The sequence below is a fragment of the Odocoileus virginianus genome, chromosome 15 (assembly GCF_023699985.2).
Source record: "Odocoileus virginianus isolate 20LAN1187 ecotype Illinois chromosome 15, Ovbor_1.2, whole genome shotgun sequence".
Taxonomy (NCBI): domain Eukaryota; kingdom Metazoa; phylum Chordata; class Mammalia; order Artiodactyla; family Cervidae; genus Odocoileus; species Odocoileus virginianus.
The window spans coordinates 42,393,696-42,420,659 of NC_069688.1; the positions used below are offsets into that span (position 1 = coordinate 42,393,696).

A 26,964-nucleotide genomic window follows, 5' to 3' on the forward strand; every position below is an offset into this window, starting at 1 on the left:
GATTTTGAAAACTTAATTGAATGTTTCTACCTTGGCAAAACTGAACTCATTTATCTGTATAATCTCTTCAAGCTTGGAGTTATTGAAAAACTGTCTTTTCTCTCTATTCTTAGCCGAAAGCAGTTTGCATGTTATTTGCTTACTAGGGTGCAGTTCTGCAAGTCCGCGTATTTAAAGTTTGTGAGGGAGCCAAGCCACAGGACCTGGCTGCCTTTCAGCTGCTAAACAGGGGGCATGTAACTTGCCATCGGCCCCCAACTGCGAGAACTGTGGATGTAATTTCTTTTTGGTCATCCATCCTGAAGTGAATTTATCTCCTCTACACATTTGTTTTCCTTTGGTTGTTTGCCATTTGTTGCGTGATCCTCACTTTGTTGAACACAAGTAGTTCTGTAGGGTTACTTATCCTCTCAAAACAAGGAAAAATTACTTTTGCAAAGCTGTTTAAGTCAGAGGATGTAACGTAAATCCCATCCAAAGCAGCAGTTCCCATCCATCCAGAGGTGGGAGGAAGAGCAACTTCTAATACAAGTCAGAAAGCTAACAGTCCATCCGAGCTGGAACAGAAGGGCCATGACGGGCTTATGGCAGTGTCGGGCATGTGATCAAATCTCCCCTGTGGTTTGGCTGTGAGTCAGCTTGTTTCACGTGGCTGGTTTAAGGGATGCGAAGGAGATTTCTTCCTATCTGTCTCATGTATAGTCATTTTGTTATTATTATCATCGCCACTGCCACTACTAACATACATTCAGCACTTACTATTTGCATGGCAAAGAGTTTGTTCGGTTTTTTTTTTTTTTTTTTCTCCATAATATCTTATGAAAAAACCCACATAAACTTTCTGGGCAGCCCAGTACTTGCCATGAACTGGGCTAAAACTTTATTTCCTTGCTTAATCATAATCCCAACTTTATCTGGTAGGAACAACTATTTCTTACGTTTTAAAAATGAGAAACTGAGGCTTAGAAGATACCAGCTATGAGGCTGTGGATGAATGAATGTGGCAGAGTGAAGATTTACGTTGGGTTTCTCAGTCTCTAAGGAGCATGTTCTTAACCTCGGAGGCAATGTTGCTTTCCTGAATTCAGATGACTGTTGGAAAGTATCCACTTTAGGAACTTACCACTTTTAAATGCTGTATAGGTAAAAATTTGGAATGGTATTTCTCCCAGTTCCCTTACTTTTATATAATGTAAGTACCTCCAGTAAAGCGAATCAAAAGGTGAGGCCAGAAGCAGTGTTAGAGAAATCTGTATATAATTTGGCAGGACTCAACTTCTAGTTTCTTGTTACAGTAAACAAGACATTTCCAAAGTAGAATGGGTGGTATTTACATAAAACTAATTATTTATGCAAACTTTCTCAGTTAAGCAGTGCCTCTGTTAACTATATACTTGAGAAAAAGGGCAGTAAAGGATGATCTAATAAGGTTTAAAGAACATAAAGATTACACAGAACCTGGTGGCCAGCTATTCTTCTCTCTGAAAAATGGTACTTGTATAACCACAGGAGAAGGCTTGGAATTCACATAATCAAGAGCTCCTTGGTACTTAAGGTTTTTAAGAATACTTAAGTATTCCTTTGGGTCTTCAATATACTTTTTTTCCAGGATAAATGGATACAGACACATTTTAAGGCAGATTGATGGAGTAGATGCATTCTCCAAGTCCTGGCCAGCACTGTGATATTCTTAGGGTCCACATTAAATAGTTCTGATTAGTGAGAGGTGGTTTTTAGAATTTGACATTTGCCATTGGTGTAAACATAAGAGAGTTCGACTTGAGAGCTGTCCTTAGTCATGTAAACTTGAGGCTTTAGCATTTGTACATATTTAGGATTAATGATCAATGGCCTCTGGTTTAGAATGGTATCTAGATGGATTTGCCTTTGCGACACCCCCCTCCTGACTTCTCCCTAAAACCCTGATAAGGATGAAATGGATGACACTGTAAACTAAAACCAACTGGCAACTTGTCATCAGAATCCAGAAGGAAGTTTCAGTAAGAACCGAAAGGACTATATTTAAAAACGTTAAGTGGAGGGTCATTTACATTATGCTGCTGATGACTATGTCTCCCTGAAAGCTAGAAGTACTTTCTGCACTCACAACTGACTGGGTCCTGGGTCAGAACTGAAAGTTCCGTGTCAAATAGAAAACTGGTGGGATGTCCTTTTGTTGTGTGGCCTCAGCTTAATGACAAAATGATAATTGTAACTAATAGTGAATACTTATAATAGTCCATTAAATACATTAGCTTGTTTAATTACTATAATAATTGTGTCAGTTAGATTCTGTTGTTGTTCTTGATTTCCAGATGAGGAAACAGAGGCACAGAGATGATCAGCATTAACTTCGTGGTTTGAGCAAGGAGACTAATGGGGCCAGAATTTGAATCTGCACTGTCTGGTTTCAGGGCCTATGCTCCTAGTGAAGGATAAACTGCCTTTGAACCCAGACTCCTCTTTCCTACATCTTTCTCTCTAAAGTCTATTGGTATTGCTCTTCTTACAAATACCAGTTCCCAGAAAATAAGCATTTACATAAGCATGCACATTGTGCCCTGGAAAATGTGATTCCCTTAAGTGCTGTAAGTCAGGGGGTGCTGGGAAGAACCTGATGGGAATGATTGTTAAAGATCATAATTTAATGTGTTTCTCTTTAGTGTGTCTGAAATCTAGACAGTCATTTAGAGAATGTTCCATTTTAGTTCAGCATAGTCATAGCAGAGAAAAAATGCCTAAGAATTGGATTAGGATGTGTGTGTGTGCTCAGTCATGTCTGACGACTCTTTATGGACCTATGGACTGTAGCCCGCCAGTCTCCTCTGTCCATGGAATTTTCCAGGCAAGAATACTGGAATGGGTTGCCATTTCCTTTTACAGGGGATCTTCCCAACCTAGGGATCAAACCTGTGTCTCTTGCATCTCCTGCATTGGCAGGTGGATTCTTCACCACTAGCAGCACCTGGGAAGCACAGATTACGTTTTTGTTGTTCAGTCGCTCAGTCTTGTCCAACTCTTTGTGACCCCATGGACAGCAGCACACCAGGCTTCCCTGTCCATCATCTCCTGGAGCTTGCTCAAACTTATTTCCAGTGAGTCAGTAATCCCATCCACCCATCTCATCCTCTGTCATCCCCTACTCCTCCTGCCTTCAATCTTTACCAGCATCAGGGTCTTTTCCAATGAGTCAGCTCTTTGCAACAGGTGACCAAAGGATTGGAGCTTCAGCATCAGTCCTTCCAATGAATATTCAAGACTGATTTCCTTTAGGATTGACTGGTTTGATCTCCTTGCTGTCCAAGGGACTCTCAGAGTCTTCTCCAGCACCACAGTTCGAAGGCATCAATTCTTTGGTGCATAGCCTTTTTAGGCTGGTTAGGTTGGGAGCTGGCTTAATCAAGTGCTGTTCAAGAGTTGAGATGAATATGGAATTTAATCAAACCCAAAATGGGCAAAGAGAGGCTCTAAAGGCAACCCCACCAATTCATCCCTTAAATCTGAGTAGACTACACTTTTTTGGAAGAAAATATGAATTTATGGAATAATTACTGTAAAATAAGAGGGTAATGATTCTAAGACTTAGCAAAGTTCAGATTCCTGATATTGTATTTTATAAAACAGAAGAAAAAATTAGGGGGAGAGTTTGTCCTCAAAAAGATACAGGGAAAACATAATATTCATAAAATAGGTTAGAAAGTAATAGTAAATAGACTGATATAAACAGAGGTCAGGCAAGATAAAAAGTTGAAAGCAAACTGAACATAGAATGGTCACATTAACATGTTCATTGGAGAGTGTAACAGAATTCATCATTTGGGAAATAGAATAATTATATAGGGAAGAAAGTTGGAAATTTTAGAAGATAAGGACAAATTGCTAAAAATGGTGATGGAAAAGATGATAGATATTAACAGTAAAATATCCGAGTTGAAAAGTGGCCCGGTTTTATAGAGACAAAGAACTTAGTCTGTTAAAGAGATATCTACATATAGTCATAGCCTGGCAAAAACATGGCTGATTCATGTTGAGGTCTGACAGAAAACAACAAAATTCTGTAAAGCAATTATCCTTCAATAAAAAATAAATTAATTTTTAAAAAAGGATAAAAAGAAAATTCTAAAGAAAGCACTTTATATCCAAAGGACAAAAATCAAAGTCAAGCTGTCCTCAGGCTTCCAGTTTTGGTGTTTTGTTTTTAAAGTAGTAGAAATAGCATTTAAATTTTGAAAGATGAAGAATCTAGCCCTATAATCTTGTAACCCAGCTAAGTCATCTTTACTGACGTATCGTGTTACCTCGGTGACAACCATGAACTGTCACTAAGGGGGTATTTCTGTAACTTGCAAAAGTTTTACTCCAGATTTATGAGTCGAACTCTGTCATAGTGGGTTCACATGCACTTGCCAGCAAAAAGGTTTCAATGATGTGACTCCAGGCAAGAAGGAGGTACAGTGCCTCCTACCTCAGTTAGTCTTCTCAGTAGGATAGTGCATTGCTGCATGACAAACGTTCCAAAATTTAGTAGCTAACAATCAAGAATTTTATTATAATTTTGCATGGATCCAAGCATAGACAGGTTGCAGCTGGTAGGTTCTCATTTGGGGGTGCGCATTCTGTTGTGTCAAGTCACTGCTGAAGGTACATCCATCTGAAAGCTTCTTACTCCCGTGTTTGACTCCTAGGCTGGTGTGGTCAGAACAGTTGGTATTGGCTGATATCTCTCTATCCACATAGTCTCTCCACATGATTAGCTTGGGTTTCCTTACAGGATGGTGGACCCAGAATGGAGCTGTAATGATTCTATTGAAAGACGTTCCAGAATATTGTGTCTGTCATGCAAGTCCAGATGCAATGGGAGTGGAGGACCAGACTCCTGTGGGTGAGAGGATGGCATGTGGGTACAAGAAAGGAAGAAAATGATGGCAGCTATCTTGGGGTCACACCACTATACTGTTTCTCACTGCTCACTTTATTTCCCAATATAGCAGGCTTTCAGCACTATACATGATAGACATGAGTTTGAGTAAGCTCCAGGAGTTGGTGAAGGACAGGGCAGCCTGGCATGCTGCAGTCCATTGGGTTACAAAGAGTCAGACATGACTGAATGACTGAACTGAACTCAGCACTACACAGCATCGTTGCTTGGTTAACACAAACACATTAAAGAAGTTGTTGAATTGTATTAAACAAGTCATTAAGTTATTTAATTTTTTTTTAGTTCAGAAAGCCTTGGCTTGATTGTTACATAGATATTTTCAAGGATTTTAGAGATATTCTGGGAAATTAGTTGGGATATTTTCATAAACTGGAAATAAATTACTTTTTCCATTTCAAAAATGGAAGACTGGCCTCCACTATCCAAAAGTTTGCCATCCAGCCTGTTTTTCAGAAATGAATTAGATTCAGATAATGAGGATTACTGTAGTGACAGGACAGAGATATACTTAAATATACGACAATTACAAAGTATGCCAATGTATTCATTTCTTGAAAAAACCTGCAAAACATTGTAAGAAACCAAGTGGTTGATTAGCATTTATGAATGGTAACACTTTTGTTTACAGAATGTGTGTGTGTGTGTGTGTGTGTGTGTGTGTGTGTGTGTATACACACACACTTTTGGTTAACAACGGTTATTTCTGAGGGTTTTTTTTTTTTTCTATTTTGGGGGGATATTTTATGGTGATTTTGTATTTTTTTAGAGAAATATTATACCTACTGAAAAGTGCATGTAACTTATATGTACAATTTAAAGAACAATGATAAAGTCATCCCAGAGCTCTACCATTCTGTTTATAAAGTAGAGAGTTATCAGCGATTTCGCTAAGATGGCAGAGTAGGAGATCCCCATCCTCCATCTCTCCACAAAAATCAATCAAGTAGAGAGCTATCCACAAACAAAAACAGCGCTGGGAGAGCTCTGGAATCAGAGAAACTTCACCAACTCAGTTGAATAAAACAACTTGAGAACAACCCCACAAAATGGGAAGGAAGAACGTTTCTTTTCTGCCTTCATCATCCTGTTCCCCAAGGCCACATTCTTGGCACCAAAGGAGACTCCCCAGCTGGAAAGAGTTCCCCCACAGGGAGAGGAAGTGTGGGCAGAGTGACCAGCTGCCCTGCTCTTCGGGGGTACTATGCGAAGGACCCACTTCAGTCACCCCCGCCAGAGACCAGCGGAGCTGGGAGGTGACCCGTAAAGATGGTTGCAAGTGTTCCAGCGTCAGATCCGCAGAGGACGCAAGCACGGTTCCCAGTGGCCTGTCCTGCAGATGAGAACAGCAGCTTTTGCTCCCAAAGAAACCAGGGGCCAGCACAGTCACCACTGATTTCACTGGACTTTCGTGTTTGCTGACACCAGCCGCCGGAGTCCCTCCCCACTGCCCTGGCCCCTCCCACCCCAGCAAAAGCGGGGGGCCCTCTCTGGCTGTGTGAGTGGCTGACAGCAGCCCGGAGCCCGCCAGCTGCTCTGCCTGCTCTCTGGGCTAGCTCCTCCTGCTGTGCGCTTGCACACTGCTTGTCTCATGCCCGTCATCGGCCTCCATGGCCGTGCATGCACCTGTGACAAGGTCTTACAGCCATACTGGTGCACGCTCATAGCCAAGACCTCCAAGGCTGCTTGTGGTCCTAGATCTGGCCTGGTCACTGGCCTGAACTACTTGGGAGGGCTCATCGGCAGCTAGCCCCTCCAGCTGCACAGCTGCATCCCTCTGGCCCAGCCTCCATCACTGGCCTCTACTGCTATGTGCAGGCCCATGGAGAGACCACGCAGTCACAGGAGGATGTGCTGATACCACAGCCCCTACAGCTGCTTGGGATCTGGGTCTAGCCCTGTCTGCTATCACTGGCCTATACCACTATGCACCTGCAGCTAGTCACTCCAGCCCTACGTCACATGCTACCAGCCTGACTCCTGACGCCAGGCTCCACTGCTGTGCCCTGGAGACCAGAGTCAGTAGCTGGGCCAGTCACACTGACAGCCAGAACCTCACAGCTGCCGGTGTGCCTGCAGCTGGGAACTCAGCCCGCCTGCCCCGGCTCCCACCACTGTGTGTGTGTTTGCAGCTGGCCCCTGCCACTACCCAGATACCTGCCGCTGGCTTCCCACAGCCAACTGTGTCTTCACAACAGGCTCCAGCCACTACTGCTGCCTGCCTTGGTCCCTAGCCTCTGAACTGGGGCTCACCTCTGAGAACCCCAACAGCCCTTGTGGCCACTGAAGATATTCTTCCTGTGGCATCACCAAAGACCATGCAGTTGAGAGGGTGCCTACTTGCCCCACCCCTGTTCAACATATTACTGGAATTCCTAGCCAGAGCAATCCATTAGACAAGGAAAAGAAATAAAAGGCATCCAAATTGGGAAGGAAGAAGTAAAATTGGCTGTTTGCTGATTGTATGAGCTTGTTCCTAGAAAAAATTTAAAACTCTACTGAAAATTTTTTTATACATTATAAATGAATTGAGTAAACTTTCAGGATACAAAATCAACATACAAACATACCCTTCTGTACACTAAGAATGAACTACTGGAAAAAGAAAATAAGCCCATTTATAATAGCATCAAAAACAGTAAAAGGAATACTGTTGAAGTAAATTTAACCATGGGAGTGAATGATCTACACACCAAAAACTAAGATAGTAATGAAAGAAATTGAAGAAGGCACAAATGGAAAGATATCCTATATTCAGGAATCAGAAGAGGTAATATTGCTAAAATGTTGCTACTACCCAAAGCCATCTATAGGTTCAGAGTAATCTCTATCAAAATTCCAACACTGTTTTTAACAGAAATAGAAAACACAATCCTAATTTTCATATGGAACCATATAAGACCCCAAATAGCCAGAACAATCTTGAGAAAAGACAAAGCTGGAGGCATCACACTTCCTGATTTCAAACTATGGTACAAAGCAATCAGAACAGTATAGTACTGGTATAGTAGCAGACACACAGAAGTAAACCCAAACATATCAGGTCAACTAATATTTGACAGGGAAGCCAAGAATGCTCAGTGGGGAAAGGGTAGTCTCTTCAAGAAATGGCTTTAGGTAATCTAAATATCCATATGCAAAAGAATGAATTTGGGCCCCTATCTTACATCACCAGAAATTAACTCAAAATGGATTAAAGATCAAAATGTAGGACCTGAAGCCGTAAAGCTCCTAGAAGAAAATAGGTGAAAGTCTCCTTTCAGAAGGATTTTATTGCTTTACACTTAAACCAGGCATATATGTAAATACTTCATTATTTTTTTAATCTGCTTCATACTTATTGCACTTACTTTTGAATGTATACATGTTATGGGTACATACCAGTTGTAGATGATAGTATATAAAATTCCTATGGAGTAACACGTAGGGAAAAAGCACTTTACCTGCATAACATTATACATTCAGATAACCCTTAATGGGAACTGATCTAATTTCTACCTATAAAACAGAATTTTGCTGGCATTAGGGAGTATTTATTGCTCAATGGAAAAGCCACAGTATTTCATCAGTGTACTCAACTTGTGTAATGCACAATTTGTGGAGTTACATGAAATGAATTTGGAAAAGGATTTAAGCTCAAATATTACTTTTCTTTTTCCTTTATTTATTTACTTTTTATTATCATAGTTTGGCACAGAAAATACATTAATTCAATTTTTTCCTGCTGGAAAGACCATTAATTTTTTGGCTTTCTCTTGTAAAGAGATCTAAGAATGACTGTATGAGGAAGGGATCAGGAACCAAAGAAAGTTATTAAACATGTCCATGGTCTGGATTTCCCTGCACTCCAGATACAGAGTGAATTACACAGGAATTAAATAGTTTCCTTTGCTTAATACTACCAGATAAGGTGCTAATGCAGTTTTGCCTGGAGAGAGTCCCTTCTCTTTGCTTTTTTTAAATCCCTTTGATCATGTGAATGTGGCCAGATACATCACAGCCATAGTAGAAGGCATCTCCAATCTGCCCTTTGCTTCTCTTCCTCAGGTGTCAATAACCTTGGATTTCCCCATTCTGAAGAATCCCTTGCTCCCTCCTTCCCTCTCTCTCGGAACAGCACTTTCTGGTGGAGCCTTTACCCTCTCTGCTTCACTCCCTCATTTCTGACTTGATGCAGCTAGCCTGGTCTCTGCATTCACCATCTCTGAACTCCTGCTTTAAAAGTCATTGATGGTGTCCCAGGGACCAAATCAAATGGCCATTTTCTTTTCTTTAGTTTTTAAATAAGGATTATGTATCTTTAACATGTACATGATGATTTGATTTACATATACAAAATGATTAGTACAGTTTAGCTAATTAACATACCTTCTCACATACCTACTGTTTTGTGTGTGGGATGAGAACGCATGAAATCTACTCTTAGCAACTTTTTCCCAGTGGTTCAGCAGTAAAGAATCTGCCTGAAATGCAGGAGATATGGGAGACATGGGTTTGATCTCTGGATTGGGAAGACCCCCTTGGATGAGGAAACAGAAACCCACTCCAGTGCTCTTGCCAGGAAAATCCCATGGACAGAGGAGCCTGGTAGGCTACAGTCCCTAAAGGGTTGCAAAGAGTAACACATGACTATGCACACACACAGACACTACAGTGTTAGTAACTATAGTCATCATACTGCATTTTTACTTTAATGCTTAGAACAAAATGCATATGACCCAAATGTTGCCATTTTGTTTTTGTACCATCTTCCTTGCACACTTCCCTAGCAGATCATGTGTTCAGAACCTCCTTATGATCTAGTTTCACTGGCATTCCTATAATGGAAATCATTGGATAGGACCTATGACAAAGCAATCTTTATATAAGCTTATAAGCTCTTAACAACTAGTAGTTTAGTAAGTCTTCAAAAATCATATCCTATCATGATGAAAACGTCTCCTTGTGCTTGAGTTACATCAGTGATTGATTTCTAAATGAGGAAATATTTCTAAAATGGTCCCCTAGACCAATTTGCATTTGAGTTGAATGGTAGCCATAATGATCAATCATTTTTCTCCCCCTCCTTTTCTTTCCTTCCTCCCTCTCTTCTTCCCTGTCACCACACAACTTCCTCTTGTCCATATTTTGGGTTGTTTCCATATTTTATTTAGGAGCATAGGAACTGGAAAAGAGATCTTAAGTTGTGCTCTGTCCTAAGTTAATAGGAATCATTTTCCTGTATTTTATGGATGAAAACTGGCCCCTTAAAGAAACTGCTGTTCAGTGCAGAATGTTCTTTGTCAGAGCCAGAAAAATAGCATTGATTATTGATGACTCCAAGTCATAAATTTTTACCATAGGAATTTTGCAAGTCTTCTTCAGTTTACAATTTTTAATTCCCCAGAATTTTTTAGTCTTATTTTAAAAGAAACTTGTAATTTGTTGGTCATAATCTGAAAATATATAATTTAAGGCTGTAAGATGAACACACATATTTACATGAAAGTAAGCTGGCTTCTCAACTAATATGCCCAGATGGTCTATGGAGGAGGATATATTTTGGATACACATGCACTTAGGAATACACACACACACCTCAGAGAAATTGTCCCTGGTGATTTTGGTTGCATACCTGATTGCTACTGAGACTTTCAGTGAACCAGAATGTAAGATAGTTCAATGGCATTATTTGGTAGAATTTTAAATTCTTCTACAAGAAGACTTGGAAACACACTGTTGCTGTTCAGTTGCTCAGTCGTGTCCTATATTTGCAATCCCGTGGATTCCAGCATGCCAGGTTTCCTTGTCCTTCACTGTCTCCCAGAACTTGCTCAGACTCACGTCCATTGAGTCGGTGATGCCATCCAACCATCTCATCCTCTGTCATCCCCCTCTCCTCCTGCCTTCAATCTTTCCCAGCATCAGGGTCTTTTTCCATGAGTCAGCTCTTCTTATCAGGTGACCAAGTGGAAACACATTAGGGTAATTTAATACTACTTCTAAAAAAGATCAAAGTGTAAGTATCAATCTTATATTTATCACCCACACATTTATTTTTGTTTTGTATTAGAATCAAACTGATGGGAAGTGATTTCCAGAAGTTTCTTAATTCATCCCTTATCTTCCAACTGAGTTCTAATTAAGCTACTGTCAGAAAAATGGTTACCTAATTTTTTGAAAAATGGTAACTTAATTTTTGAAAAGTGGTAAAGCAGAAAGCTTTTCACATCTGTTCTCAGTAACTTTCTCTCTAACTTCTCCAATAGATAAAGAAATTATTATGGTTGTATTCCCTAATAGCTCAGTTGGTAAAGAATCCGCCCGCAACGTAGGAGACCCCGATTTGATTCCTGGTTCAGGAAGATCCCCTAGAGAAGGGATAGGCTACCCACTCCAGTATTCTTGGGCTTCCCTTGTGGCTCAGTTGGTAAAGAATCTGCCTGCAATGAGGGAGACCTGGGTTCGATCACTGGGTTGGGAAGGTCCCCTGGGAGAAGGGAAAGGCTACGCACTCCAGTATTCTGGCCTGGAGAATTCCATGGACTGTATATAGTCAGTGGGGTTGCAAAGAATCAGACACGACTGAGCGACTTTCACTTTCACATGGTTGTATTATAGCTCTGTAGCTATAATTGTATTAATATCTATTTTTGATTAGCAACAAAGTAGAAATGTCGAAAGCAGTTCTATTTTAAAAGATAATTGTTAAAGTATCCTATGACCATTGATATCTTTTTTGATTCTCTGTAGTATTTCCCAAAAGTCCTTTTTAAAATAACCATTTTCATATTGAAGCTTTAGGTCAAGTTTAAGCACAGGGCCTTGAATCTGCTCTGCTCGGGTTGTGAGAAGTGTGTATTTTATAACATAGTAATAATTCACTGATTTTTTAATGTAGTTTTTCTTATCAAATTTCAGGTGATGTCTTTACTGAAATTATAGTAGTTTGGAATGCAAGTCTCCTCTTGGATATATCTGGTTCAGTGATTTATTTTAAATCATTTACATTAAATTTTTTCATGTTATATGTAAACTTTTCGTTTCTCTTGTTTTTCTTTAACATATAAGTTGAATAAACTTGATTAGAACATAGTGATACAAGCATGAACATGGGAAATACTACAAATATTTATGTGTATATATGTGTGTATGTATGTGAAGTAGTTTATTTTGATTTTAGCTTATATATTTAATGGTCTAAGTACACTTTCTGGAGAGTGAAATGCTATTTTCAGTTGTGGGGAAGTACACATTTTATTAAACAGTAGGATATGTGTGGAAAATATAATTAGCTATGTTCTGCTCTTTTGTTATCTGGTAATCACAAAGATACCAAGATTCAAGATAACCCAGCAAAAGTTGCAGACTTTTTACAATCTTAGAAATGTGATGTCTCTAATCATCATTAATTATGTGGAACATGCTATTTAGATTTAATTAATAATCATTAATTGTGTGAAATGTTATTTAGAGTACCTTGAAAAGTATTTTTCTTCTAATTGAAATCCATTGCTACTACTCAGGTGGTTGTCAGAGATTCACAGTGACCAAAACACTTGTCTGATCTTCACTTGTGGAGACTATTTATTTTGGCAAGTGTTTGTTTACTTTCCTCATCTTGCAAGAATAACAAAGAAAATATGCCCTTGATCATCTTGGTCTTGTAACAAACCAATGATAGTCTCAGCCCCCATTTTAGGGATTTAATGGTTCAACTGTTTAATCGAATGGCCTATTCATAGGGTTTGTGGGAGTTTATGATTAAAGGGAAGCATGTAATACTGACTCCATCTTACTTGCTTCCCTCTAAGGATATCACAGTTATTATACCACAAAGGTGATGAGAGAAAGTATAGCATAATGGATAATAAGAGGGTAAGCTTTGGGACCAGACTGAGTTCAAATCCAAATTCTCCTACTTACTGGCTGTGTTACCTGAGGTCACCTTACCTCTCTGACCTTCTGGATTTCTTCTGCAAAGTCGGACCAAAGAGAGTATCTATTTCTAGGAATATTTTTAGTAGGAAATGAGATAACATATATAAAACACTTAGTCCTGGCATACAGCTAACAGAGCATCATGGTGATGATTTAATAACATGAAGGAAACTCATAGTATCTTTCTGAAAGAAGGAAAAAGACTTGTAATATGTCTCCTCCTTTCTGTGATACAGTCAACAACATTTTAAGACTCCTGGTATTTGCTTCACCAGGTATGAGGGGTACTTCTCTTGTTTTTTTCAATGTTTAAAGTACCAAATCTGTACCCAAGTAAGGCAGAAGCTCCAAAGTTGATCATAGGTTTAATTTTTTTTCAACTATAATTTTTTTCTATTTTTTTCTTTTTGGTCCAACTCTAGAATTTTGGCAAACCAAATAGATTGTCTTTCAAAACAGAATATATTGAGTGAATTGATAGATTCTATAGAGTGAAGCAAGTTTGTGGGATATCATCACAGGAGAAATGAATCTGCTGTAACATGAGTGACCTACAGCATGAATAACCCAGCTTGAATGAAAAGATAAGGTGTGCACATGCCTTCCAACATGGGTAGCTTGATCTCTGCTGCTTTCTTAGGGCATCACCACAAACAGAATCTTGGGAGGGGAGTCCAGGCACAAAGAGGTTTGCCTCATTTCATAATTTGGAAGTGACCTCTCAGCTGAGTTGGAAGGAGGATGCCATTTATTTTAAAGGATTGTTTAGCACTCCTTGGGCCTTTCCTGGTGGCTCAGTGGTAAAGAATTCACCTGGAGAATGGGGGTTTGATTTCTGGGTCAGGAAGATCCCCTGGAGGAGGAAAGGGCAACCCACTCTAGTATTCTTGCCTGGAGAATCCCATGAACAGGGGACCCTGGTGGGCTACAGTCCATGGGGTCGCAGAGTCAGACATGACTGAGCAACTGAGCATGCACACACTAGCTCTTCTTTCTCTCTCCTGTTCCAGAGCTCACTCTTTCTACTGCCCACACCCTCTTCAGCATAGCTTTATGTTCTCGACTTGCATATAATCTTGATTTTGCACTGAATCATGTCCGAAGCTGAGCCCAAAATTCTGGATTTTCCCTCCTGAAGGTTTCATTCAGAAGTGAGTGTATGGCTAGGGAACCTACATTTAAAAAAAAAACAAAAAACCCTCCCTGGAGGATCCTACTGTCTCTGGCCCATGATCCAGCTTTTGGAACTCTCAGCTGAAAAAGAAACATCCCTGTGTCGTCTTCCCTTGAGTTCTACCACGGGCGCACTGTTGATGCTGAGTTCAGAATGCTTAAATGTGTTGCTTGACCCCAGGAAACTGAGACTTTGAAGGCCTTGAACCCCAGAGAATAATTAATATGAGAAATGGAGGTTGTAGGCCAGGTCCACTGGGGAGCTAATACAGCCCACAAGCACCCTGATGCGTGGGGGGACTGGGTGGGGAGGTCGATGCCTTTCTTCGGACTAGTATTTACTGATTAATTTGTTGTTCAGCAGTCATTTAAATGATTATGAGATCAAAGAGGTTTTGCTGGGCACAAGGGATCCAAAGAGTATAGTGGAAAGAGTACAGGTTTTAGAATCTGCCAGATGTTGGTTTGACTCACTGCCGAGCCATGTGATTCTGAGCTATTTACTTAACTTCTCTAAACCTATTTCCTCATGGGCGAAGTGAAAATAATGCTTACCTCGCGGGCTGTCATAAGGATTAGAAAACACCCGCGAGGCACCTCATCTGGTGCTAGAAGTGATTTACCATGTCTGTGCCAGGTAGAGTATCTGAAACTTGACATTTTCTTTATCCCTACAGCAATGTCAAGTTGGATACCATTGATATTATCAGTCTAGAAAAGAGAAAACTAAGCCTTAGAGAAAGTTGATCAGTTGATCCAGAATCACTAGCTTTGGAGAGGCAGAGCTCTGGTTTGAATCTGTGACGATCTGACCCCCAAACCCATGTCCTTAACCCTGTGTCCTAGACGCCAGCCCCAGCCAGTCACGGGACCCCCCCTCCCACTCCAGGCTGGACCTGGCAGTGGCCTGTGGACTGGCCAGGCATCCATGACTCTGTGTTTTAGCCCAGCGGGGAGCAAGGCACATTGAATTCTTCCCTTGGGAGTATGCAATTCAGGCAAAAGAGATTGAGGCTGTTGTGAGGAGGAGGTGAGCTAAAAGGTCATGGGATTTTTTTCAGGGCCAGAGGTCTCTTCATAGTTTATGTGTAAGCTGTAGTTGAGGGCGAAAGCCCCGTTAGAGCAAGAGAGTTCACTTGATGATGGATGACAGAGACCCTATGGTTTTGGCTCCTGACCGTATTCAGTGTTAAAAATCTTTGCTCTAACTCACCATATTAGTTGAGATCACTTTGAGTGAATATCTGTAACTTGATTTTTAGAAAGTCTCTAACCAGTGCCCTGTGACACATATTGGCATTAAATTGTGGCTATTTGTACTTATTCACAAACTCGTAGCCATGAAATACAAGCACACATAAAATTGCAACAAAAGGTGGCAAATATTTTAGGGAGGGAGGTTAAAAGTACTATGGGGCACAGGGGAGGGGACACATTTATGGAGGCTGGAGCGCCCATCCCCTCATGTCACCCCATGTTGACTGTCCTCATGTAGGGCCTGACATCTAGGTAAGCCATAGGCTAGACTGATACCCCACGCTCTGATGTGGCTACCATCTAGAAACCATTACTTATGTTCTTTTTACTTGTGGGTATGTCTTCAAGTTCCAAATTGTGTTGAATCCAAATTAAATAAATGCTTGCCATATGATGATAGTCCTAAATATCATTTCTTGGTCTTCTTTTTTCATTTAGTTAATGGCTATTGATTGAAGATCAAGATGGAGGGATTAAATCATCTTATTCAAATAGAATTATCTTAAAAGGTGCCTTCCGTTACAGTATGAAGTCAGCTTTGGAGCAACTTGAAATTCTTCTCTGCTTATCCCATCACTCCTAATCAAATGAAATCAGTATCATTTTCTCTGCAGAACTTGATGTTTCTCTGACTTAAGAGTGGCAAATGAGCATGATGGTTTCCTGCAAATTTTATTTAGAGTAAACTTAGGGTGCGTGGTTGTACGACATTCTAGCAGAATGGTTTGGTTCTTACATTTTTTGATGATGTTCAATTACATGAGAATGCGCATGAAGTGCTTACAGTGCATAGTCTAGAGCAGAAATGTTCACCAATCCACTTACCCCCCTCAAGAAATTTCATAGATTGCATCTTGGTACAATGTATGGAAAAGAATAAGCAATGAATCAATGCAGTGTAAATGTACAGAAAGTTTAAGTTACAGATAAGCTGTCATGTACGCTGTACTTACCAGTTCATAAAGGGTTTCCAGTTATGATGAGGTCGTGGACTTTCCTCCTAGAAGTCTGTCAGAGCAATATTAGTTGTTGTCTAATGCTTTTCTGTCTTTTGAAAAGTAACTATTGCTGTGTCCTTATCCAGGGACTTTTAAAGCTGTAAAATTGAGATAGAAATACTGAAAGCTGGTTCCAAGTCCGGCTCTGCTGCTGATTAGCTGTAGGAACTTGCATGGGTCGCTTGAGTTTTTGTGTGCCTGGCCTGCTTCATTTCTAAAGCATTTAGCAGAGCTGGACTAGAGCGGAGGGTACTGATGTCAGGTATACTTGCTGTCTCTCCACTGTTTTGAACACAGCCCACTGACTGAGGCTGGGAAGCCAACGCCAGCAGAAGCCTTGGTTAGGAATTATCACCTAGTGATGAGCTTTTGTACTTGATATTAAATATCCATGCATTTCCTGGACCAGAAGATAATGAAGATCACTTTTAGATTTACATTTCCATTCTCATAGATAAGAGACGTGAAGAGAAAAAGACCTACTGTTTGCAGGCAGTTTATGTTAACTTTCCTCATAAGAAATTGGAAACATGAGTTTATGAATAATACTTTTTTCCTCCTAAATCCATGTTTGCATAATTTCAGCAGATTTCATCTTAATTTTGTTTTCTTTTTCCTTCACCTCCTTTACCCTCAAACATCTTTTTAATAGAAATGTAATTACTATATTTTTCTTCATCCTGCATTTGGATCTTGCTATGTATTCTTTAGTTCACTACAGAGCTTACCATTGCCAGCTCCCCCACCCCACCCCCGCCAAAAAAAAAAAAGACCTTCAGTTGGGGTTAAAAGAAAGTATTTAAGAAGTGAGAGCCTAAAATCTCCCCTGTATATATATTTTAAACCAGAGATATTCTTACAGTAAAAGTGAATTATTGCCCCCTTGTGGTAGAGTTATATATTTGTTTTTTCACACAAATGAAATTTTGGACAGGATATTTCTGTCTTCTCTACCCTGAAACTCTTTGTCCTTTACAGTGAATCTGAAGTAGTTATGAAAACAACTTGAGATATTTTTGAAGCCACCTCTCTGTTTATTTTCACTCATCTTAAACTCTATGGAACTTTGTCTAAATTGATTTTCCTTTTCTGTTTAAGGTACCAGATATCAAAGAACTTAAATCAACTGGAATGATCAATATTATATGGAACAAACTCATATTATTCAAGCTACTTTTCTGTAATCTTTATTGCTTCACATGAGTTGATAAGGACTCAGGAATAGAAGTTGTGTCCTATACCTGAAGAACAATAATTTTATCCAGAGCTACTCATTGAAGAAATTTTGAAACACCATGTGCGGGACATCTTAGTGGTAATACACTTAATTCATAAAGGTTTAGGTCATCCTCAGGATTACTTTTTCTCTTCTACTCTCTTCAGTCTGGACAATGAAACAAGATTTTAAAACTAAATGGGACTTCCCTTTCAGCGAAATAGGCAACAGACCTCATGCCTACTAAAATGTCTCTGAGAAGAGCAGAGAGGCCTCAGAGAAAGGAAGCCATTTTGTAATTGTCTTTTTGCAACAAAGAACAGTAAAATTTTACAGATTATACACAGAATTGGCTTACTGAATTAGTGTTTACAGGTTAGTATAAATCTGCATCAGTTCAGTCGCTCAGTCGTGTCCAACTTTTTGCGATAGGTAGTAAGTATTCTGAATTCTGAATCATTTTCATGTTATATGTTCAGAGAAACCCATTTTCTTGGTTATATTTTACTTTGGATGGTTGTCACTCTCCACCAATGACCTTGAATTTAACCAAAATAACTAGTGAGTTATCTCCAGATTGTGTGTAGATTTTAAAAGCACATGCTTTTTTTTTTTTTTTTTTTTACATAAAGATGAAAAGACTAAGTGACTACTTGGAAGTTTCAAATTATGACTTGAAATTCAAGATGTCTAGTAAAGTTTCCTTAGTAGGTGGCTTGTTACTTTTCAACACCATGACGTTTATTGGATTGTCCCTAAAAGTTTCTCAAAATTTGATCATAGCCATCAAACAACTATTGAACAATTTGCCAGTCCTTTAAAACAACAACAGTCTCTCTGTGAAATGTTTTTAGTGGAGTGTATTTTTGAAAAACCAGATAAAAATACAATTAATGAACTTTGTACTACTGTTATCAAGGAGCCAAAGAGACTCATTTCCTTTACTCATACTAGCTCACTCTCTCTGGCTTTCCAGCTGATGTAAATAAACAACCATCAATATGTTGTTCTGAACCATTATGAACAGTGGTAAGATTTTTATCTTGGGCTGTGTAGAATATAGAGGGGGAGGTCCCAGTCATGTTCATCATATTTGCCTCTTTGGACTCCTTTCTAGATAAAAGAAGCTTTGTGAGCTAGCATCCGTTCTTAATGTCTAAAATATTTAGGTAGTAATTCTTAAGGTTTCACAGCTTAGATGCTTTTGTGACTGATGCCTCTACAGAGGAACATGCTGACCACCACAGTATGAATGCTTTTGAATGACAGCCTTTTCCTTATACTCATTTATGATGAGTTTTAGGGACAGTTATAGTAGTACTCCTAGGAATAAATTTGTCATGGCCTTAAAATACAAAAAACTTCAATTCATAGCTGAAAACAAACTATTATTTCTGTAATCATAAAAAAAAAGAGGTCATGAAAAATTACAGTAGGACATTTAGGTAATTCGCAATTTTTCTAGAATAATAGTAAACATCTCTTATGTGTAAATCTCTGTCCAACTTTAGGTCACTTTCCTAAGATAGATTCCTAGATCTAAGTCAAAAGTTAAGAATATTTTTAATGCTTTTGTACACATTGCCAGATGGCTTTTCAAAAAGTCTGTATCAATTTTATATTCTCATAATGCATCCTGATGCCTATCTTATCACATTCTCACTAGCTTTTACATATTTTAAGAATTTTTGCAGTGACAGCTCATCCTAGTTGGAGGTTTTAATTATGAGATTTGATTCTTGAAATATACCTAATAGCTATTTTACTTACTTTATGACTTATATTTGTCTTTTATCTATTTTTAGCTTTTAAAGTAGTTCAGGAGGCAGCTGGCACTTTTCCAGAGAATTATCAATCACTTTTAAATAAATAAATCTCAGTTGCTTTAGTTTGCTATTAGGCAAACTAAAGTTGCTCATACAAAAAAAGAGAAATAACCCAATTTCTGTTTATTGTCTACATCTCAGTCCTTGTGGCTTTAGATGTGAAGCAACCTTATGTTATGCATCCAGCACCCCCTCTGAAGTCTAAGATTCATTGAGTCAGTAGTTACAGACTTCTAGTCCTCAGTTTCAGCTGCTTTGAAGGATCACTGGAGGTGACTCCCAAGTCCCCATAGCGAATTTCATAAATACAGTGAAGCCCAGGTTTCAAGTCAACATCACAGACTTATCATTAAAATTTAGTAAAAATTGGTACTGGTTTCAGGTGATTAGCCTCGTCGTCATAGTTGTGGCTATAACAATAGTAATTATGGTCAATTACATTTGCATGATGTGGCTTACTTTGCCCTGTTGTGTGTGTACATGTGTGTCTACAGAGAGAAGCTTTTATCTTTTTCCATAGTCACAGCTACTGAATTTTTTTTTCATTTATTTTTATTAGTTGGAGGCTAATTACTTTACAATATTGTAGTGGTTTTTGCCATACATTGACATGAATCAGCCATGGATTTACATGTGTTTCGCATCCCGATCCTCTCTCCAGCCTCCCTCCCCATCCCATCCCTCTGGGTCTTCCCAGTGCACCAGCCCTGAGCACTTGTCTCATGCACCCAACCTGGGCTGGTGATCTGGAGAAGGTGAGGGTGGGATGTTCTGAGAGAATAGCATTGAAACAAGTATACTATCAAGGGTGAATTTATTTTTCAATTTTTTTTTGTATTGTATTTACCATAAGGAAATCTTTCTCAAAGCACTTAGTAATCAAGATGTAAACCCTAGACAGCCTTTGTATGTTACTGATATATGTACAAGAACCATTGTTCCTATGATGAAAAGACTCTTAACTAAATCTAATAAGAGGAAAAATCATTTGAAGACCTTCCTTGAATTAGGGAGCTTCTGAAAGAATGAAATTCACGTTTCACTGGCAGTGGAGCCAGTATTTTCACAGCTTCATGTAATTTGTGAGTCTGACTGATACCTTGGTTCAAAATAATCTATCCTATTTCTGATCCTAATAGCAGCAATCTACAGCTAGATGTTACGAGTATTTCCATAAGGGACTATTCACCTTTTTCTGTAGAAGAGTTGATAGGTTATCCTGCTGGACCATTTCCACATGTGTGCAAGTCAATGTCACTATGTTGGTTAGTGTAGCTTTGATAGCATCCTTCTAACTTTGTTCATTTTGATGATAATCATGTCTTGCTTGTGATATTTTACACATCTCTTCATCCTAGGAACACAACCTTTTTACATATGCCTCATAAGCTTCAAGGGGAAAGATGGTTGTAGTATCTTCATTTTATAAATGTAGAAACTGAAAGTCACAGCCATAATGTGTTACTAGACAACTCAGTTACAAGACTGCCTACCTATCGGGTTTCTTTCCTCTCAGAGGGGCCTTTTCTCTATTAAATGCAATGTTTTCCTTAAAAATTGTAATATCTGGGCCAGTCATCTTCTTGCATTTACATAACAGGGCTGTTGATGTTTGCTCTGTAGATCAAATTCTGCCTGATCTTGAAGAGATTCTTCTAATAGTGACTTAGGCCACTCTCAAGTACCCAGTATATGCAGAATTTTTCACTCGAGTTGAACATACTTGAAGGCTGACAATCTCCTCATAAAACTCAAACCTTTTCTGCTCATCTTGGGCAGGACATTTTCTCTTGTGAACTAAGAAAGTTAGGTTCATGAGTTGAATTACTCTTTGGGTGACTGGCATCATATTTGACCTTAAATGCTCAGGGTCAATGTGCTTGATAATGTAAAACAATCTGAAAGTACAGAACTCATTCTCTGAGTCTAATTTCATAGTCACAGATGTTGAGAACTTAAGTGGAAATGAATTAACATGCTCACATGTCCAATATAACTTACCTTCAAAAATATATATTTTATTAGGTTTAATCTTCCCAATTCTTTATATCTGAAAATCTTAGTAGAGTTCAGAAAATGTGTGCAAGACCCCTTTCATACCTTATGGTAGGTTATGTTTTAATCGTTTATTACTCAGAGTTGGTTTAAAGTCATAACAACCTACTATGGACCACAAAATGTTTTCAGTTCATTTAGAACTGTCCATGGTTAAATCTTGGCTAACCAGCTTTAAGCCTTTGGCATTTGCAATATATCCTACATGAGAAATAGGGCTGACCAAAAACAAAACCAAGCAATGAACCAATAGCACGGAGATGTCATTTAAGAGAGAGATCTAAGGCAAAATTTTAGGGTTGTAATAAAATCTCCCAAAACATCTCTAGTTGGAACCAGTACCATATAACTTATTACCAGTGGGATAATCAAACAATCATATAATAAGTTTTCAGAAGCATTTCTGAATTTTCTGCCTTATGCAAATACTGAGTAACTTCCCTACCACACAGTGTTCTATCAGCCAGCAAACACAAAAACCACTTGGCACTTACAGTTACATCAACTTACAGTTACATCAAAATAATATATTAGGTAAGTGACATGAATGTAACCTTCTCTTTTCAGTCATTAAGTATAGATATGCTGTTAGTGAAAGTAGGGAACATTTAACATTCAACTACATAATTTATATGAAGAATTGAAATGGTGATTGTGATGTTTTCTTTAAATAATGCATATTCAGCATATATCTTAACAAAACAAAATTTAAAATCTAGAAACATTTTCATAAATATTTTTTTCATTGAATTTTGTTTTGATTCTAAAAGAAATTCCAGCCTTTAAATAAATGAAACAGAAATGGACTGAATTTTTAACTGGTAGTCAGCAGTGAATTTTCTTAACAAAAGATTTTTTTTTTAGAGAAAACATAGAACTAAGAAAACCTTCATAAAACTTTATAAGTGGAACTTCTTTTAAAATATGCTATTTTATGTTAAATATTTCTCTGCCCTCATTAGGTGTGTCTTATCATTAGTTACAGTGTTACTAAATAGTTGTAACTTTACAGTTTCTTTGATTAATGAAGACTTCCACTAAAGTTTCATTGGGTAGGATTAACTACATTTAAAATGGCAAAATGCCATTATAACATTAACGCCAGAATCTAATGAGAACCAGAAGTTAACTTCAAGGACATTTAGAATTTAATATGAGGGCACCCTTATGTTCTTATTATTTTACTATAGCGTCCTATTCTTGTTCTTGCGATAAAAAGCTGTACTTATTGAATACCAACTCTGCGTCTACCGTGTGCCAGAATCTCATGCGTGAGACTATCTTCCATTCTCAAACAAAACAGGCCATTTCTGATCAGAAAGAGGAGAAATGAGAACCACCTCCCTCACTTGAAAGTCCCTGACCTCCTTTAATCTTGGATGACTCTAGTTTCCTACAGCACGTATGTACCATCCTAACCTCTGGTCTGTTTATTTTCCATTTGGTGTCATCAGCCACCCTCTCCACTGTCTGGATTGAAAACCTGACCAGCTATGTCTGTGTAATAAAAGGATCTCAGGAATATTGGATTTCTTAGATGTAGGAAGGATGGAGATCATGGATTAGAATGGAATGTTCTATTTGTGGTACTGAACAGCTATACCTCACAGGAAGAGAAATCTTACGTTTTGTGCAACTACATGATAAAATTGGAACTAGGAACAGGTAGAAGAGGAAAAAGAGCTGGCAGGAGGATTCTTTTTACTCTGTGAGGAAGAACCTTCCTGTACTGAAGGCGTACAGTACCAAACTACAAATGCAGATGAACTTTCAAGCTCTTTCCTGTTCTAAAAGTCCCATGATTCCTATGTGCTTAGAGCCCAAAGAGGGCAAAGGACCTAAAGCAAACATCTATGTTCCTTATTCTTTTTTCTCACAGTTCTATGTAGACATACTTGCAAAGAAATGTTGATACCTTACGAAGACTGAAAGTGGTAACCACAAAGTGGAAGAAGTCAAATACAGCAGAGACCAAGGGAAAACTGCATCCCCAAACTCCTGATGGAGGAAAACCTCAACTATTTAGCTGTGGTCTGGGGTTCCTAGTGGCTAAGGTGAAGAGGAGAAACAGGAGTAACAGGGTGTGATTGTCTTTTGGTAGTAAGACACACCCCTACCAGTTCCTCAGAAACAAGCATTTTTATTGCTCTCAGTAAGAATACCTTGGTTAGGAGGATTGATATAAAAAGCCATTAAATCACATAATAAATGATGTCCTCATGAATTTTTATATAAAATAAAGAGGTATTCCACACATGTCATTTCAAATATTGGCCTTTGGAGAACACTGAGGGAATAATGTTAAAAGCTAGACATTTTTTTCTCCCTTGAGGCAGGGAGAGGGGCGTTTGAAACTTCTGGTATATTTACTGTAGATAAATGCTTATTTTCTTTTGACCCACTGACATGTGGAGCAGTAGAAAGATGTAAAGATGTCTAGTACAGGGCAGCATTGTTAAAAGGAGGAGGGGATAAATGGAATTTTTGTGGCAGAATGATATTTGCAAGACTGATCAGGCCGCTGGGAGGTTTTTAAATATGCCAGTTCCCTGTAACGGGAAGATCAGTCTCTGAGACAGCATATCCAATTTAGTAAATTATTATTATTCCATCAAAATTAATGTGAACAATTTTCTCTTTGAGGCTGCTTTTTCCATAGGTGATGTTTTCCAGATGGGCTTTGTGTAAAACTCTTAATGTTTTGTGTTTTCTTTCCGAGAGCAAGAGCCTTTTCTGACATGTCTTCATTTCTTTCTCTTCCGGCCGTCGTAGGGAAGAGAACTCCAAAAGCAAAGGAGAAAAAGAACAAGAAAAAGAAGAGGAAGCTGATAGAAAGAGTCCAGGAGCAACACAGCGTCTTCCTAGCTACAGACAGAGCTAACCAGTAAAATAAAAGACACGGAGGGTGGAGGTTTTGTTTTGTTTTGGGTGGAGGGCAGGGGGTGGTGTTTTCTGCAAAAGTGCACACAGCTACTGTCCACTCCTGGACATGGTGGGGGCATTTGCGTGGCTCTGACCAGAACCTGTCCCCAGGAACCTTGTGAAAGGAGGAGCCGCAGGCGTGGGCTCTGTTTTATTCATGGTTTGATTTGCATCGGGAGACTGTGAAGGTGGGCGATTGCGGCCTGCAGCCAAGGCAGCAGGAGTAAGTGTAGAGCATGTGACTGGGTTCCCTGTGTGCCCCGAGGCGGAGGGGCTGCCCACCGGAGGCGCAAGGCTGCAGACCCCTACCCCCCACCCGACTGGAGAACTGACTTGTGCATATTTATGGAAGGACGACCCTTGGCAGGCAAAGTGCTGTTTTTACTTGTGACCTGTGTTTCCCCCACTGTGCATTTTCAAGGATCAGTGTATGTGGATATCTGCCTAGTCTTACCACACGTTGTTCTCAGCATCTGTTACCTTCCAACTGTTGTGTCCAGAGACTGCTCTTAGCCGCAGGAATTCCTGCTCAGTGTCACAGCAGCTCGGATGTGTACATACCCTGCTGGGGCTGCATATAAACCTCTTATTTACTGTATATTTATGCTCTCTTCTGTGTAACAAGTCATACCCAATTAATGTTATGTCTCCCGTTTCTAGTGGCTCCTAACCATTGTCCCGTAAATGACTGTTCTAGTTTTGCGAATTGATGAATGTTTTGCTGCCCCTTGAAACTTCTCTTTGTGGGCTTATTTCTCATTGTAAAGATAGGATAAGCTAGTTTGTACATAGGATCAAATGACCCCTGTCAGAGAATTTGAATATCAATAGACCTTCCCCACTCCTCACCATAGCTAAAGCATGAGGCATCTGGAGGTCAGAAACCAAAAACTGCCTTTGAGTCTAAGATGTGATGACGTTATGAAACACAACTGCATGAGCAATTACATGCAGTTACTTATACTACTCATCATGCAGTTTCACAGGCCAGCTAGAGAATTTTTCAAATTTTTACTTTCAAACTTCAGTATGTATAGGTTTTATTTAAAGCAGTTCCTGACTTGCAATGACAGAGCACCTACCAATATTCTTGGGTCAGTGTAGAAATGACCACCTCATGAGACCATGCATAGAATTGGAGGAGAAAACATGATGAATTCCTAAACTTACTGGTCAGATCTTAACAGGGCCCCTTTAAGCCAGAATTTGTGTTTCAAGACTGAGAGAGGAACCCTGTGGAGACTTCCCAGGTGACTTTCAGGGTAGTTGTTTTCAAAAACGTCATTGTCCACTAGGGGGTATTAGTTCTTAGAGGGTTTTGATAATGATGCTTCTTCCAGAAGCATTATCATCTTCCTGGATGATCTAGAAGAAAATTAGAACCAAAAGGAATGATGGAAGATTTTTTTGAGGGAAAAAACAAAGCAAGGGAAAAGCCTTTTTTTCTCACCTTGCATTGGCTAAACTACCTCTTTGCATTTGTGTTTAACTTTTGAGTCAAAAGCATCTTACCAATAAGTATAAATGTCATGTACATCATTATGAAAATAATATTGCTATGAGATAAGCCATATATGAATGTTGTATACAACTTTAGGGTTTGCATTTAATCCTAAAGTGTTCACCTCCTTTCACATCTATTTAGACTATATTCCTATTTACTAAGTGGGGAGGGAGCTTCTTTATATAGTGCTTCATCGTTAATAAATCAATACTTGTTCTGTTTCTGGGATGTTCTTTTTGTGCATTAAAAAAATTCAAAATTATTTTTGTGGAGATATTCTTTTCTTTAGAGATACATTTAGGGGGGAAAGCAATATTTTAGCAACTATACCCCCAAGTAGTGGTCTTTTAAAAAAAAAAAGCAACTTTTTAAAACCTGTGTTTGTAAGTACCTCAAGGAGATAAACTAGTTTAGCTATAAATTGCATTGCAGCAATGGAGTTGGATATGACTGAAGAGACTTAGCATGTGATTAAGACTGGGGATTTTAGAGCCACACTGCCTGAGGTCTAATCTGGACTCTGAAGTAACCTGGAGCGAACTGTCCTCCCAGGTCTGTTTTGTCATCTGTAAAATGGAGGTAATTGTATTACCTACCATGTAAGGTTGTGTCTTAGGTAAACAGTGTAAGGTAGGGTCAGTACAGCATGGTATAGACCAAGCAATACACAAGTTGTTACCTGCTACTCTCATTACCTGTGTCCTTGGCTATTTATTCCCCAAATTATCAACAAAATGGAATACATTTATGAAAATATCCATTCCCTTCAAACTATTTTTGATGTCTGGATATTCTTTGCTTAAACTTTTATAGGAATTGAATAAAGCTACTTGGTTTTTAAGCCTCTAGTTATAAGCAAACTGTGTGCATGTGCTCACGAGAGAGAGAGAGAGAGAAAGACTGTCTACAGTGTAATGCACAGCTTCAGGATAATTAGACAAAGAAGATCTGGTGGTTTTTCACAAGTGGCTATACCATTCCTATACTTCATACAGTGTATATAAATAGAACATGTGAAACTGATTTTCTTAGTATTTTCAGGTATCTTAGCATCTGTAGAAGTAAAATATGAAACTACAACTTTCTCAATTAAAAAGCTTGAGTGGTATTTTGATAGGGATTGCACTGCATTGTAGATTGCCTTCAGTAGTATGGCC

General features: G+C 39.0%; 1 protein-coding gene across 2 annotated transcripts in view; it reads left to right on the plus strand.

Moving 5' to 3' along the window:
• The window catches only part of RSPO2 (R-spondin 2), a 162,447-nt gene extending 136,378 nt beyond the window's left edge, over positions 1-26,069 (plus strand). For both annotated transcript variants that reach the window (XM_070477247.1, XM_070477246.1), the window contains one exon: positions 24,154-26,069. In XM_070477247.1, the coding sequence (XP_070333348.1) occupies positions 24,154-24,269 (116 nt within the window). In that variant the 3' untranslated portion in view covers positions 24,270-26,069. The remainder of the gene's footprint in view (positions 1-24,153) is intronic.
• Positions 26,070-26,964: the final 895 nt, after the last annotated feature.